General features: G+C 34.0%; 1 protein-coding gene and 1 long non-coding RNA gene across 7 annotated transcripts in view; one reads left to right on the forward strand and one right to left on the reverse strand.

The window, feature by feature from the left end:
- LOC135200898 (glutamate-gated chloride channel-like) overlaps positions 1-3,434 on the forward strand; it is a 292,745-nt gene extending 289,311 nt beyond the window's left edge. For all 6 annotated transcript variants that reach the window (XM_064229646.1, XM_064229648.1, XM_064229650.1 and 3 more), the window contains 2 exons: positions 742-1,011; positions 2,065-3,434. In XM_064229646.1, coding sequence (XP_064085716.1) covers positions 742-981 — 240 coding nt within the window. In that variant the 3' untranslated portion in view covers positions 982-1,011; positions 2,065-3,434. The remainder of the gene's footprint in view (positions 1-741; positions 1,012-2,064) is intronic.
- The window catches only part of LOC135200900 (uncharacterized), a 486,387-nt gene that overhangs the window by 346,436 nt on the left and 123,325 nt on the right, over positions 1-16,626 (reverse strand). The gene's annotated exons all lie outside the window — the stretch shown is intronic.

Below are 16,626 nucleotides of genomic sequence, written 5' to 3' on the forward strand. Positions count from 1 at the left end.
AACACAACGGAACTGAATGACCATACAATAGTCTAGAAATCCTATACACTATACCGAGTGCCAATACTAAACTTACTTAGACGCAGGCTAACATTGATTTTCCAGATATTCGCATCTCACTAAAGTAACTCATATACACCTGGAGTGAATGCAAATCGGCAGCGAGGATGCATAGCCGAAACATCTATGTTCACATCTATAAACCTATGTATGAAATACTAAATATTTCAATCACACCATAGTTGGAGACACCAGCTATGTCATTCTAAATATAGGTATTCCGGTAACTATTTATAATCTAAACTGAAAAGGAGTAACCCATCTGTGTTAGGAGAGGTCATCTGTGGTAGATAAAAAGGTATAGTAATGAGTTAATCATCTTAGCATCTTACGGTTGATGTAATGGCTTAGACGCTCTTTTTTTACTTTATTTTTTGTTTTACAATTTTTATCTCGACCCCATCAAACCCTCCCCCGGTCCCTACCTATATATAATAGATCCATACCTCCCTCTAATCGAGATAATATTACTGCTTAATCTCTTCCCTTTCTGCCCATCTGTATAGCTACAATGGTATTTCTATATTCATTTGATAATAATAAGATTCACCCCCTATAACTACCCACACCCCTTTCTCTGTCTCTAGACCTGCCCCAACTCCAATCCCTTTTTTGACGAAATGTACCACGGCATGTATTTGATAACTGACGTTGGCAACGGGGGGTTTTATTCTTTTCCAGAAGCCGCTGGTGTCACGCCACAACGGAGGGATGGGAGGCGAGAAGGGAAGACACTGCGAGATCCACGTCCAGACGCAGCGGAAAAACTGCTGTCGCACCTGGCTCTCCAAGTTCCCCACCAGAAGTAAGAGGATCGACGTCATCTCCAGGATCACCTTCCCCCTGGTGTTCGCCTTCTTCAACATGGCCTACTGGAGCACCTATCTCTTCACCGAGGAAGAAGAGGACGGGCCCAAATAAGCGGTTTCGTTCTGGGGAATTTGCTGTGAGGTAGGACGATCATGCTGTGGACGTTTTCCTTGATTTGTGTTGGGTGCATACACAAATGCACAGGCGTGTAGAAGCATAGAACACACACACACACACACATATGTGAGTGTTATATCTATCTATATATGTGTGTGTGCATATATATATATATATATATATATATATATATATATATGTGTGTGTGTGTGTGTTGTTGTGTGTATATATAGTGTATATATATATATATATATATATATATATATATATATATATATATATATATATATATATATATATATATATATATATATATATATATATATATATATATATATATATATATATATATATATATATATATATATATATATATATATATTCACATATAGGTGAACAGATAGATAAAACGTATGTCTGTCTGAATAAAATAGAGAGAGAGAGCGAGGAGAGACGGGGGGAGAGAGAGAGAGAGAGAGATGAAGAGACGAGAGAGAGAGAGAGAGAGAGAGAGAGAGAGAGAGAGAGAGAGAGAGAGAGAGAGAGAGCCTCACTCATGAGTGACTCTCCCGACCAGCTGCCAATTAATCTGAGGATATCTGAAGTCTCATAACCTGTGCATGACTTCCTGAGATATTGGATATCGTCGGGATATCCTTAACGAGGGTTTCTCGGTTGTCACTGGACTACGGAGAAGTTTAATTTATTGTCCTTTCTTATCATGTGATGGCTTGGAAATGCATTATTATTGGAGTGAGAGCCAGAGTATGAATTCAAAATTGTAAATTTCGTTCAATTTGTGGTATAACCGCCTGGTCAGTTTGAAGAGCTACGAAAACATACATGCTTAAATAATATATGTATATACACACAGTATGAATGTGTGCAGGTTTATTATGTATGTATGTTGGCGCAATAGTTGGTAGTACCTCGGTATAATTCTATCTTCCACAGTTTAGCTGTGACCATGCAATTTTCATTGTTCATACATACTTAATTCATGTACATGTTAACCTCCATATTTATCCATTTCAAATAGCAATCTCAAAACCTAACAATATGCCTCTCTTTGTGCAGTTGGCGTTACGGGGAACGTGCACCGGAACAGAAGGCAATCGGTCCCTAACACATTTGTTAACAGCTGCCTACGGTGTTAGCTAGGGAGCGGCTCTAAAGGTATTTCCTTTAAGGAATCCTCAAGTGATTGCATCATCAACTCCTAAGGCGAACGCAAGTTATAACAGAAGAAGCTCAGTCTGGATACGGCAGCTGGTGGAGGGAAGCTTCCACGAGTGATAATGCATAATATATATAAATATATATATATGAAATTGCTAAAAGACGCGCCAGAAAATAAGGATAAATAGAAATAGGCAAATCTTACAGATTCCTGTATCGCTTCCTCGTCTGCAGATGTTAATGATGATGAAAACACGCCGATAACTTCGAGTTTAAAAGGAAAAAGCTGAAAAGAAAGCTTAGTGTTCGTTCTACATTCCAACGACTTCTGTAATGTTAGGCGCGCTGCTGAAATGATATTATAATAGTGTGCAGTTTTAGAATTTATGTGGAAGAAAAATCGCTTGTGAGAGAGAGAAAAAAGTAATGTTTCTCTAATTCTTTTTTTTAAACACTTTTCATTACCATACTTGTAGGTAATAAGATTTACAAACACGCAATAATATTAATAGTAACGATATCTGCATAGTGTAAGTAAGATTCGCGAGCTTTTTGCCTAGTCACACGAACTCCAGTACAGTATTCATTTTCCACTATGGCTTCGGAGGGCTTCGAAGTGAGCGAAGGACAATTTGGAAAGTCGACTGGAAAAGAGTCAGTCCTTTCGAAACAAAAACGAAAGAGAAGTTACGAGCATTCGCGAGACTATAGAAAGCAGAAGAATCGTGACTCTTCCACCTCCCGGACGGGAGCAGTTCGTGAGATGGTGTTCAGTGATGGCCAAGTTTTGATATGATTTACCTGATTCTGAATAGACGAAGGAGCGGCAGACTGCCATAGAAAATCTGTCAGTCGTGTCTTGGTTGACGTAGCCATAGCCAGTGTAAAAACACTGTGTGAGGAAGAAAGAGAGACAGAAAGAAAGACAGTGAGAAGAACGACTCGCGACCGAGCGCCATCTCGTGTAAAAAAAGAAAAAACCCTAATAATGATGTGTATGCTCAGTTTACGCTTTTCAGAATTTCATAGTTTCAAACGATGTCTAATTTCATCCAATGTCAACCCATTAACCTACCTCAGTCCCAGAACACATAACCCTGAGTACTGTGGTAACATACACCGTTATGTATGGGCAGCTAAATTAGGACAGTAATTCACTAACACCCATATATCGATCGACAAACTTTTCAGCAATAAAATGTCACTCGATTGGCTTAGTGTCAAATTTGCTTCTAGAGTCTCGTGCTGAATATATATATATATATATATATATATATATATATATATATATATATATATAAAGTATATATATATATATATATTATATATATATATATATATATATATATATATATATTTGTGCATGAACAAATACTCAAATACTCAACGCCAATTTTTCCGTTGTTCTATCTAATCTTTTTTATTATTTCAATAAAGCCAAACTTTAAAAATATTAATATTTAAGGTTAAATATGAAAACATAAAATCTTCAAGTACAGAAATAAAAAATAAAAAAACTCAACGTTCCAAGATCGAATTAAGTCGTAAGGGAATCAACACAACTGGGTTTACAAACCGCTTTGTTTTATTTTTTTAAATGAAGTGATAAACCATCCTGAGAAATACCTTTTAAGGTTTATGAGTGAATTCAAATCCTTAGCTATTCCCTAGGACTGAAGGATCCAGCCGCGAAGGACATTTTCTTTTATCATTCAGCCAAGAGGTTCCTGAGACAGATGTCAAATTTTTCCAAAGTCGTTCAGTTTCCATCGACTCTTAAGAGACGAAATAAGCAACAAGAATATGTTCAAGAGTCAAGAGATTCTCAAGAGGGACATTTCGAATCATCACAGGGAGAAACATAACCCCAGGGCCACTTCAAAGGGACAATTAAAGCAAAAGCAAAATAAAAGAAAATGTTTGACCTCGATCCCGAAGTCCTATCTCGACCCTTGTCCTCAAGTACAACAGTTCCAGTATGACGCTCAATATTCGAAGTCAGCGCATCGTAGAGGTAGACACGAGAAACTTAACTGTCCTTTTCAATGTTACTTGTTCGCTAGATGAAGACGGTTACTGTAGGTGAAACCACATTTATCTAAGTAAAAAAAAATAATGCATTGTGATGACACATGAAGGCATCTTTCGTCAGTATTAACTAAACGGTATAACGGGACTAACTATTCCCTTTTTTAACTAACTCTCTCTCTCTCTCTCGTCCCGTCCTTCTCCTCTGCTCCTCTATCTCTCACATCTCTCTCTCATCTCTCCCTCATCTCTTCTCTCTCTCTCTCTCTCTCTCTCTCTCTCTCTCTTTTATATTCTCGAGGGGTTACCTAGACATCCCTCTTTCTAGATATATAGTGTAAGATAAACTAGTAAGTCTATTGTACATTTGAGCAGTATAAAGCTTTTCTGAGACGTATTTGTCGATTTCATAAATAAGCCTGTGATCATGAATACTTAGAGGACGACGTCAGAAGTCTCTCGACACCTGACGTCTTAGCTTACTTAAGTCATACGTCTTATAATAATAAACTAATGTCTGACGCCTTGGCGCGTTTTGTTTCGTATGTTAAGTTTCGCTACTTCGATAAAAAATAATAATAATAATATTTAATATAAAAAAAAGCTTTCGTTTGCCTGAGCAAAACTTGTCTGACTATATAGATTTTACTTTAGAATATGCATTGATATAAAAAGCTAACGATAAGTTTTAGTAATATTGACAATAATAAAACGTTTTATGAATGATTTTTTGGAAAACATACAAAAAAATATATGCGTCTGCGAAACTGATTTATATCATCGTGTGCTTTTATATATAAATATATTTTCAATTTAATCTTGTAATCTGCTTTTTTCAGGATCAATAACTCCTATCGCTTAATAATGAAAACGGATTGAAAGCTTCTGATTTGTTAAGTCTAGAATTAATTAACGTTACCGAAGAGAAAAATATACCTATCAGGGGAATTATACACGAAGCATATTCATACGCCAGCACACACATACACACAGGAACATAAATGCGTGTGTATATATTGTAGGTATATATATGTATGTACATAGACGTCTGTAACGGTAGATAGATCTTTCTACCTATCTTTGAAATCCCACAGAAAAAGTGTGATATGAATAAAATTTAAAATAAAATATGATTCATAAATAAAAGTTAATATTCAACATACATTTGCTATAAAACCCAAAAACTGCTTAATAATACCCTAAAGATTTTAATGACCATGGCAGAGTGAAGATGTGGACAAAAAAACAACAACAGCAATTATAATAATTAATATAATGCTAAAAAGGAACGCATTCTCTCTTACCTGACTTTCAAAAATGTCATAATTACAACGAATTGCTTATTTTCTCGAGATGAAGAATATCCGCGTCTGTACGGGGGACTAACTCTCTATATTGTGAAGGTAACATTCCGAGGATCTTATCCTTCATACCGTGAAGTAACTTTGAAAGTTTTTTGATCATACCAGGGACTCAAAAGCATAATAGAGGTCATATCAGATAAAAGAGCTATTGATACTAAATTACCGGATGTCAGTACAATCTACGCTCAATACTTGGAAGGATCGCTACAGATTGTTGGATCTAATAAAGATAATAATTTCAGCTTTATAGCTTAGGCTTTATTGAAGAACAATCGTTATTTACCTAAAATTTATATTACCTAAAAGCGTTCAGACAACTGGAATTTTAGGGACGTGTACATCTTAGTCTATTTTAGAGAAACGTTTATGGAATGGACGAGCTTTTGTTTCTTGAAAGACAGATTATAGTTGAAAGCAATTTTGCAATCAACAGAAGCTGCTCATAATAATAATAATAATAATAATAATAATAATAATAATAATAATAATAATAATAATAATAATAATAATAATAATAATAATAATAACTACTTCGCATAATATAAAAAAATGGAATTTTCTTTCACAATATCGAATTAGCCCCCTTCAAAGTCCCGTAATTATCTATAAGTCAAGGTAAAACACACACACACACACGTGTAAATAATAAACCTCGATATATACGTATAGACAATAAATAAAGAAAAGACACTGCTTTCCCCCTCCTTTCCCCCAAACCCCCCCCCAAAAAAAAAAAAAAGAAGCAGAGATCTACAGTGATATTACTGTGTTTTAACAATATTTATTACTCTGGTTTCTGATGTCCTATTAGCACTGCATGAGTGGTCTGTATATAGTCTCTCTCTCTCTATCTCTATCTCTTTCTCTGTGACGTCCCTAGCGGTATTAAGCGTGCGCCATGCTGTAACCATAATCCGCTTGGTCTAAATTGTTACTGTAATGCCGTCACGCAGCGTCCTCCACCCCTTTTGTCCTCCCCTTCGGAGGAGGTCTTCCCCTTTGGAAGAAGACCTTCATTTGAAGGAGGGCCTCCCATTTGGAAGAAGACCTTCCTTAGGAGGAGGTCCTCCCCTTTGGAAGAGGGTCTTCCCTTTGGAAGAAGTCCCCGTTTGGAGGAAATCCCCCATTTGGAAGAGATCCTCCCTTTTGATAGAATTCCTCCCTTTTGGAGGAGATTCTCCCGTCGGAAGAAGTCCTCCTCTTGGAAGTCCGAAAGCGCGTCAAGAGTAGAAGACGCAGCAACGCAATCCGTTAGAAGTTCCCCCTGCGATGTGTAATGGTACCTGGCGTTGCGTGGGACAATTCTTTGTCGGTTGGTAACGCTACAGACGAATTATTTAGCGACGACAGTTTGTGCCGCGGCTTTTAATATAATAAAAAAAGAACATGATTTGTAATAAATAGAATCTATGTACATTTGTTGTTTATGAAGTTTTACTAGAGTTGTTGTAAAGATAATAATGTTTGTGGTAATACTAATAATAATAATAATATCCTTCTCTCGAATATGAATTTTTTTGTCATTTTTCGTTTCCACTATAGCTGAAATAACACCAATTTGTAACCGTCACACACACGAAAACACACACACGATCCCAGATCCCCTTTCAGCCGGAAGAGTTCGTTATTTTTCTAGCTAGTTATACGGATTCGTGTCCCTTTGATCACCGTTGTTCCTCCAGTTATTGATGCTTGGACAACAGTCTATGAACTGCGTTCCCCTCTATTCCCGTCGAAATAAAATATCAGTATTTTCACCCTTCTCTCGACCGATTCCATTTTTTCCAAACAAAGACTGGAAGGTCACTTTATTCGGATGGTTATGTCTTCATCACTGGATAAGCGTTGATAAGTGAATCGTCGAATAATGAAGGCTTCGATCTATCTACTATTTCACGCGGGTACATCCGTGTAAATAATGGTATTTGTTAATATAATTATTTACAAGTTTAAATACAATTTCCATCTTTCAATTCTCTAAATTTCTCTCTAAATTTCCAATACTCCTGCCTTTTACGCTCTCTCTTCTCTATCTCCCCAAAGAGGAAGCTTCTAAAAACTAAATTCAACTTACTAAGATAAGAAATGACTAAAAATCACTCCAATTTCAATCGTCTGAGGTAGAATGTTTTAAATTCCAAAATTTATTCCAAGATTTAAGACTCATTTTTACTCCTCTCTAGCACATGTGAAAAAAAAATATATATTAACTATTATTAGACATTGTTAATTTACATTGGTTACCATAACGAATATTTATGAAATTATATATTTATATATATAAATATATACGCAAAGAAGATACTTGGCATAACTACGACGGTGGAAATCTTGAACAAGATCGTCACACGCCATAGCGACCAGAGCGAATATTAATAGGAAAAATGTTACATTTATTTGTAAATAGAAATATCAAATGCTATATATATATATACAGATCAATGAGTATAACTTTATTTTATGTTGTAAACAGATGTTGTGGATAGAATCCTCAGGCATACAGAACAGAGGTACAAGTGTTGTTAACGTTTTATTCTTTTTTTTTCTGTTGAATAATGAATATCCATTACATTTCTGGAACAGATGTTCACGAGACACATTTGCGCAGGTTGAGAAACTGCCATCTTTATTCACCTGCAGGTGAACTACTCTCATTACAGTCTGTAGCTATTTCAAGGAAAATGAAATCTTTGTGAACCATTAATTTCCTCCGACAGCTACATGTTTCGTGAGTACTAGTGTTTAGTTTTGTGAGTAGACTTGAGAACCACTTTTACATTTTGCTAGCACTGGTAAACATTGCTGCTGGTTCCTAAAGTTTTTTTTTAATTGACGCATGACATTTGACGTGACTTCCTTAAAACTTAAAACATTTACCATTTCGTTAAATCATACCCAAACATACATACATTTATATATATATATATATATATATATATATATATATATATATATATATATATATATATATTATACACACCAATTAAATCTCTATATATCCATATGTATGCATATTCATTTGTACAATATGTATATCTATATAACTGTAAATATAGTATATAAATATGTGCTCGCTTTTACATGAAAAAACACAGGCATTAGAAACTATGTATATGTATATATGTATATGTATATGGTATATATATCTAAATATATAAATATGATATATGTACTATGTATATGTATTGTATATATATAGTATAATTATAAATATATTATATATATATAAGTATATATATACGCATGTGTTTGGTCTGATAGTGAATAAGCAATTGTGAATATACATGAAGAAGATATTAAGATAAATGATAAGTGCATATAAGACATAAGAGATACCTGATCATTCACAGACATTTAAGTGATATCTGCTATAGCTTTAATTAAAAGTAATCAGCTATGTAAGCAAGATCAACAAAGATAAGAGAATATGATATGATGATAACATTCACCTCATTCTATTTAACAGCTGATTAAATACAATGAGACGAACGTACATCTTATTCTTATGCCATGATACTTTACAAACAGTTAAGACGAATTGTTAGTTGTAATCCGCTTGATGTATTTTGACAGAATCGATTTAATGAATGGTTTTACCATACTGAAGCAACTTTTGATACTATTATAAGTACCAGTAAAGACTAGAAATACTAGTCTTTAACTTAAGCGTGGCCACTTCACAAGACTCGAAAGATCAAAGTAGATATTTCTACTTCTCTTTCGAATGGTTTAATGTATTTGTGTCTTTTTTTAGAAAAGTACAGTAGAAGTTTGGAGCTTCAAATTTTTGCAGTTAGCGTGATATGTCAGCCTGTTGTGATTGCAGTTTTTGTAGTCGGTTGTGAGACAACGGAGTACCCGGAACAGGACCAACAGTCTTTATAACAACAAGAATGGCAACAATAATAATAATAGTAATCATAACTTTGAAAATCATTATCATTATTATTTTGCCACATACAGACTTCAACGACACTTACCACTTACTTCTAGATAAATACTGAGAAACTTATGGCAACCTAATCCTTTAAATTAAAAGCAACCCAATACTCCTTACATTCAAGCGCGCAAGCGCGTCCAGCCACTCCATCCAACGTTGACTCACAACCCATATATGTGGGTGGCTATAGACAACGCTCCTCGCATATTAATTGATTATGCATATACTTTTACGAGTGTGTGTATGTGTGTGTGTGTGTAATTATTACCCGTATTGTCCGTGTATTCAATTGTCATTCATTTTTCCGCTCTTTGGCACAATGAAGAATAAATGTAATACATAGCAAAAAAATAAAATAGTTTTCGTACTCGTGTTGTTGTGTTGAGGCAGCTGTAGAGTAAAAAAAAAATCAATAAAAGCATGTCAGTGTGCAGGAGTCCCGTAGCTGAGCATTTTGTAGATTTTAGGATATATTGTCCGTAGGATCTATATGGTTGAACAACAAATAATCGTAGATTTTTTTTAGGACAGAACTAAATAGAACAAAAATATGTAGAGTGCTTATATTTCCCCTAAACCCACCTCGTCAGCTGTTCTGTTTATGTATTCAATTACACAAGCTTTTGTCTACCATAAATGTCTGTCTACCACAAGCTTTTGTCTACCAAAAGGGTTTGCCTACTACAAGCGTTTGTGAACCACAGGGGTTTGTCTACCACAAGCTTTTGTGTAGCACAAGGGTTTGCCTACTACAAGCGTTTGTGCACCACAAGCTTTTGTCTACCACAAGGGTTTGTCTCGAACAAGCTTTTGTCTGCCCTAAGGATTTGTCTACCTGTTCTTCCGGGGAAATAGAAGGAGAAATACGATAGTGTTAGACGTACATCAGTGGTATTGTATTCCTTTTCATACGCCAAGCAAATTTATGTAAATATAGATGTATACAAATGTACATACGTTTATAAAAAAAATTAAAAAAAAACACGTGCGCATACACTGTATGGACATTGAAGATTACATGGACTAAACAATGAGATACTAGATAGACGAATTATATATATATATATACATATATAATTATATATATATATATATATATATATAGCGACTTCTCTAAATCCAAAGTAAATACACAAATGTCATACCGTCATAACCTAACTCTTCAATATCTGCATTAAAAACCAAGAGAAAGTAATTACGAATGAAAGAGAAAGACAACTGCGATAATAATTATCAGAGTGAAATTTATGGGTACTTATAACGACAACTGCGATAATAATTATCAGAGTGAAATTTATGGGTACTTATAACGGGTCAATTTTAATTGGTACTTGTGCAAAAAAGTTCCTGCTACAATTTGTTGCTGATGACAAACGCGCATGCGCAAAGTTGAGTCGAGATAGCTGCCTCCAAACGTGCACGGCTTGTCGAGGAGAATTCATTACATTCAAAGCCCAGTCAAGATAGCTGCCTCCATACTGGCATACTAGTCGCTTCAAAATTCATTACATTCAAAACCTAGTCAAGATAGCTCCCTCCAACTAGTTAGCATCGAGGCTCAGTTTAGGCAGAATTAACAATCTCTACAATTACCTGGATGAGGCAAGATTTCCCTTCTGAGCTGGTTAGGTTAGGAACGGATTTGACGCAATCTGGTTACAAATTCGCTCTTGGAGAACCAGTGAGCAGAATGAAACGGATCAGCAGCGTCACAGGCTATTCTGCGATGCGTAACAACGAGGAATGACATAGCATGCAGTGTGGAAATGCAATGCGAGTCTGTTGCAATGTGGAGTTCAAAGACTTTCTCTGATGAAAACAGAAAAGAGAATGAGCATGTAGAGTTTGTGTATGAATTCGTAATCAAATTTAAGACAAGATCTGACAGACGACACCAAATGCTAAATATTGTCAAAATATAAAATATTTCAAACGTATAATTTGATGACTGGTTATAAAGCGTAGGAATTATGAAAGCTCGCTTTAAATAGTTAAAATAGTTTTTATATAAAGGAGACAAAAAAGAAATGAAAAAAAAAAAATCGTTTTTCTGCCCAAAGTGACGCTAAAATTATCTCTCCATGAAATAGAAAAATAGAAAAAAAGTCGTTCAAAAATATCATTTTCGAAGTCATTATTTGGAGATTGAAAACAAAACCCCTCGCAAACTCTTATGGAAAAAAATTTAAAGCGTGTTTATCTGGAATGGCGTTACTTTCAGTAGCGGCAAATCGTCAGAAATACAAATAAAAGGCAGCAAAATATGGAGTAGCATGAATACTGATTATTATTTTGAAGCCAACGCAAATTCAAGAGGTCATTTTTCGAACTCAAAGCACAGAAGACTATATGTGAATTTCTTGACGGTTAAAACATATTTCTCTATTTAAAAAAGTGGTTTGGCAGGAGTGAAAAAATTACGTCACAATATTGATGAATTAATCCACAAAATATAGCAACATAGATAGTCACTGACATAACCAATGTATTCCCTAAAATAATAATAATAATTGACCTCCGACTCTGAAAGTTTAGGAATGCTTCCATGATACAGGAAATGACATCGCTCAGAAAATGAGTGACAATGAGGCTTTAAACGATGAATTATTGAGAATCTGAAGACTTGAAGTTACTGAAAAAACTGAGCCACTGAGGAAACCTAAAACTTTAAAAATAAATTGTTGAATAGATGAAAATATCACGTTTTAAAAGATGAATTACTGATGAACAACCAAAGACAGCAAATGACGTCACAGAAGATGTACACAAATTACTTGCAAGTATAGAAGACAAGACCATTGTAACAACACATGAGTGACATAAAAACAATTCGATGAATTTGTCTACAACTTTCCAAGGATAAGGGCAACGACATCTTAAGCGTAACTAACTAACTTTCGTAGTGGCTAATTTATTGGTAGAAATTGCTGATAATCCCACTGAGATTACTAAACTTGGCTAAAATCAATAAAGAATCTTCAGATGCCACATTGATAATGACTTTCTAACTTCATGGACGAAAATGACGAATGTTTCTTCTGACGCTGATAATGTGAAAAATGTTAGAATTGTTGACTTTATGACAAAATTAGCATTCCTTACCGTTAAAAGACTAACGATCTTTCATAAGAGAGCGTAAGATCGATTTCTGACAATCAATTAACATTGTTATTGACATCAGTTTGAGTTCATTTTGTTATTACCCGGCGTGTTACGGACTCCCTGTAAATTACAGAAATTTAGTGTAAAGTACTCGTGTGAATTTGCTGACTGGATAAAAATCCATGATGAATATAAAAAAAATTATAGATTTGACTGATCCAATGAACTGATCCTATGACGGCTTTTTCCCCACAATAAGATATGATGAAAATTTATCATTTATGTCAATAATAAGAGGAATTGTCCAGATAAATGACAGAAATCTATTCTTAGGCAGTTAACTAATTGAATCGAAACACCATTAAATACAAAAATACAGCATTGAAAGATTCACTGGAATGACTATGGAAAATTTTTCACATAAATAACAAACTTTATACTTGTAATTCCAACATTTAATGGCATAATAAAAATATATTATGCTGTAAATATATCACGGTAGAACTGTCTGACTAATTAAAGAGATCAAGAGATGACATATTTCAACCTAATGAAATATATTCACAGAATACCGCTTGAATATATAAAGAATACCATTTGAATTATTTAAATAATTTACTTACATAACTCAATATAATTAAGAGAATACTACTGTCACATTTCTTACTTTCAAACAAATGACTGTTAACAGCAATTGCATTGAAATACTTCGCTACATGATTTGCTGAAAGGCAATACTAAAATCAGTTTCTTGCAACATTAGAACTTTGACAGATGTACCAAACGACAGTATTGCATACACAGATGAATGACGCTAATGACGAAAATGACGGTACAGACTTTCTAAAACAAGAAAAATTAACGGAGATATACGGGTGTTTTTCAACGACTCAAGACTGTACTAGATACTTATGAAGGTGATTGCCAAGAACAACAATTAAAAGGTAATAAGTTATTGATAGAAAATAGACGAAGAGAGTTCATTATGGAAACAGAAATGGCAAACAGACCAGTGTTTAGAAGACCAACAGACAGACAAACAGGCGTTTCCAAGTCTTAACAGAAATTGAGCTTCAGTTTTAAATCAGAGTTTAATGCAACAGACAATTAGCAGAAATATGCAGGACTAAAAAATTTGTAATCAAACCAATGAAACTTAAAAAAAAAAATTCTAATTCGGTCAACTTAATGCAACGGACAATTAGAATAATAATAATAATAATAATAATAATAATAATAATAATAATAATAATAATAATAATAATAATAATAATAATAATAATAATAATAATAATAATTCCACTGAGGTAAAATAATGATAATTATAAAATATCAAAATGATAGTTTTAATAAAAAAATAAAAATAATAATATTCCACTAAGGTCAAATAATGACATTAATAAAATATTAAAATAAAACATTTAGGAAAAAAAAAAGCCAAAAATGACTGCACAAAAATAGAACGCCGTCCCGTCGAATGGGAAAAATGGAAAATGAAGAGAGATGAGGGGAAATTCCCCCACCAGCGTCGTCTAGAAGAAATGAATTAATCATCAGCCGTAAAAGATATCGTAAGAGGCCATAAAACAAAGAATTAAATGTGTGATTCAAGTCTCGTCGTCACAGACTCAAAACGAATGTTTCCTCTTCTCTAATTTATTTTTTCTCCTTTTTTTTTTTCTTTTTTACGAAATGACACATTTTTTCGAGAAATGTATTTAATTTCGCCCACGTGGTGCTTTTCTTGGGAGATATATATGTATTTGTTTCTGAAAATATATGTAGTTTCCAAAAAAATATATCTATTATTCTTTGAAAATATATTTATAATTTCCCAAGGAAATTATATATGATATTCTTTGAAAATGTATTTACCTCTATAAATAACTTACTCATATACATATTTTTCTCGAAATATAAATACAAATTTACCTGAAATTATATATAATTTCATCTGAAAATATATATCATTATCTCTAAAAATATATATATTACTTCTAGAAAGCTAGTCGGAAAACTTTTGTGCAGTTAATTTCTCGTCATATTTTTCCCAAAAACCATCGATTTTTCAAAAGTTTTTCATTTCCTGGAATTTCAATCATCAGAAAAAAAATAATAATAATTCCAATGACGTAAAATAACGAAAATATTAAAATGATTACCGTAATAACAAAATATTTTTAATGACGCAAACAACCATAGTAAAGGAAGTTCAGACAAAGCGAAAGAAATGGAAGAATATTGACCACTTTCAACTACTTACAATTCAATGACCCACGACTACATGAGAGACTATTTTACTGACCTCCTTTTCAACCACCACACCAGTTCCAAGTCTCATGCATCAATTAATCAATTACCACTCCTTGGTATTACCCCCAGCCTCCTAACTTCTCACCTTTTCAATTTATTCACTTTTCCCCTCCAATTCTGACCTAATTTCTCCCGTATAATGTCATTGATTTTCCTTCAATTTTCCCCAGATTTTTTCTTTGTCATAATTTTCCCCATTTACCTAAATTTTTCCCTGATCTTTTACCCTTTACCAAATTTTTCCCTGACTTCTCCCTGATTTTTCCCAAATTGTTCTCAAATTTTCTTACTTTCTTCCTAATTTTTCCCTTTTATCGACGATTTTTTCCTTTTACATAAATTTCCCCTGCTTTCTCCCTGATCTTCCCCGAATAGTCCCTGAACTTTTCCCTGGCCTCTTCCCTGATTTGTCCCTAATTCGCCCCCTTTCAGAGATAGCTAACACTTTCCACGTACGCCATCCGAAGACCTGAAAGTCTGTATAAGAGTGTAACTATTCACAAACATCCAAGTGTCACTTGTTTTTATTTTCGTTTTTATTTTTCATTTCCTTCTTTTTGGGATTATCTACCACAACTTCATGTACGTAGTCTTTATGAAGAAAGAAGAATAAAAAGATATGCTCAAAGGAAGGTGTTTTCTTTCGATCCTCTCCACCTTCTCGATCTGAAATGACTGTAGATGAACTATAGATTTTTTCTAAATTCGTTGAAAAAAATTGTCCTGAATGGTATCAAGTCGTGATCGACCTCCAGCTTACTCGGGATGCGTGCAAGGTTTTCCCCTCAGGCGTAAGTTGTAAACATTATCGTCGTAACTTGACGTTAATTGAAACATGCTAAAATCTACGCTCAGATACCATCCTGTTTCACCAACGAAAATCAAAATAAATACGCTATATTTTATTAGAAACAATTTTTTCTGTACTGTTTATTTACATGCAGATTATTTATTTGTTTACATTTTCATTCTAATAATCAAATCATAAATATCCTATCCCAAAATTCCTGTATCTTTAACTCAATGCGAAACACCTTTTTCAGGCCTTTTTAGGCTTTCCTACCCCTTCCCCAAGAACAGCAGCAACAACAACAAAGTAGTTTGTAGGCTTACTCAGCAAAAATAGTCGTTAATAAAAGGCCATAGTCCTGAAGGATAAAAAATCTTTAGTATGAAAACACCTAGATGACCACAGATACACTATATTCGGAAGAAAGTAGTCCTGAGTAACTATACAAACACTGTAACTCAAAGAAATTGTCCTAAATGAAGATAAAAAGATTTTAGGTCAGAAGATACTGGGTGACAATAGAAATAGTCATGAATGAAGATAGAAAGACGACAGAACAACTATAGTACAAAAAATAGTCCTGAATAACGATAGAATCTTTATAGTTCGAAAACATCAATCTGAATGACGACATAAAGACTATAGTTCAAATAAGAGTCCAGATGACAATGGGGAAAACTATAGTTCAAAAACAGGAGTAAAATATGACGGTAGAAATAGCTCAAAATAAAAAGTTCAGAATAGCGACAGAAAGGCTGTGGTTGAAAATAATTCAGTCCAGAACGAAGGTAAGACTTTAGTTAAAATATACCGAGTCTTGACAACAGAGACTATAGCTTTAAAACAATCGCGTTCCGAATGACGACATAAAGACTGCAGTTAAAAGAAACTGTTGCACAACCATTTCTTAAAATGGACCCAAG

The sequence above is a fragment of the Macrobrachium nipponense genome, chromosome 27 (genome assembly GCF_015104395.2).
Source record: "Macrobrachium nipponense isolate FS-2020 chromosome 27, ASM1510439v2, whole genome shotgun sequence".
Classification (NCBI taxonomy): Eukaryota; Metazoa; Arthropoda; class Malacostraca; order Decapoda; family Palaemonidae; genus Macrobrachium; species Macrobrachium nipponense.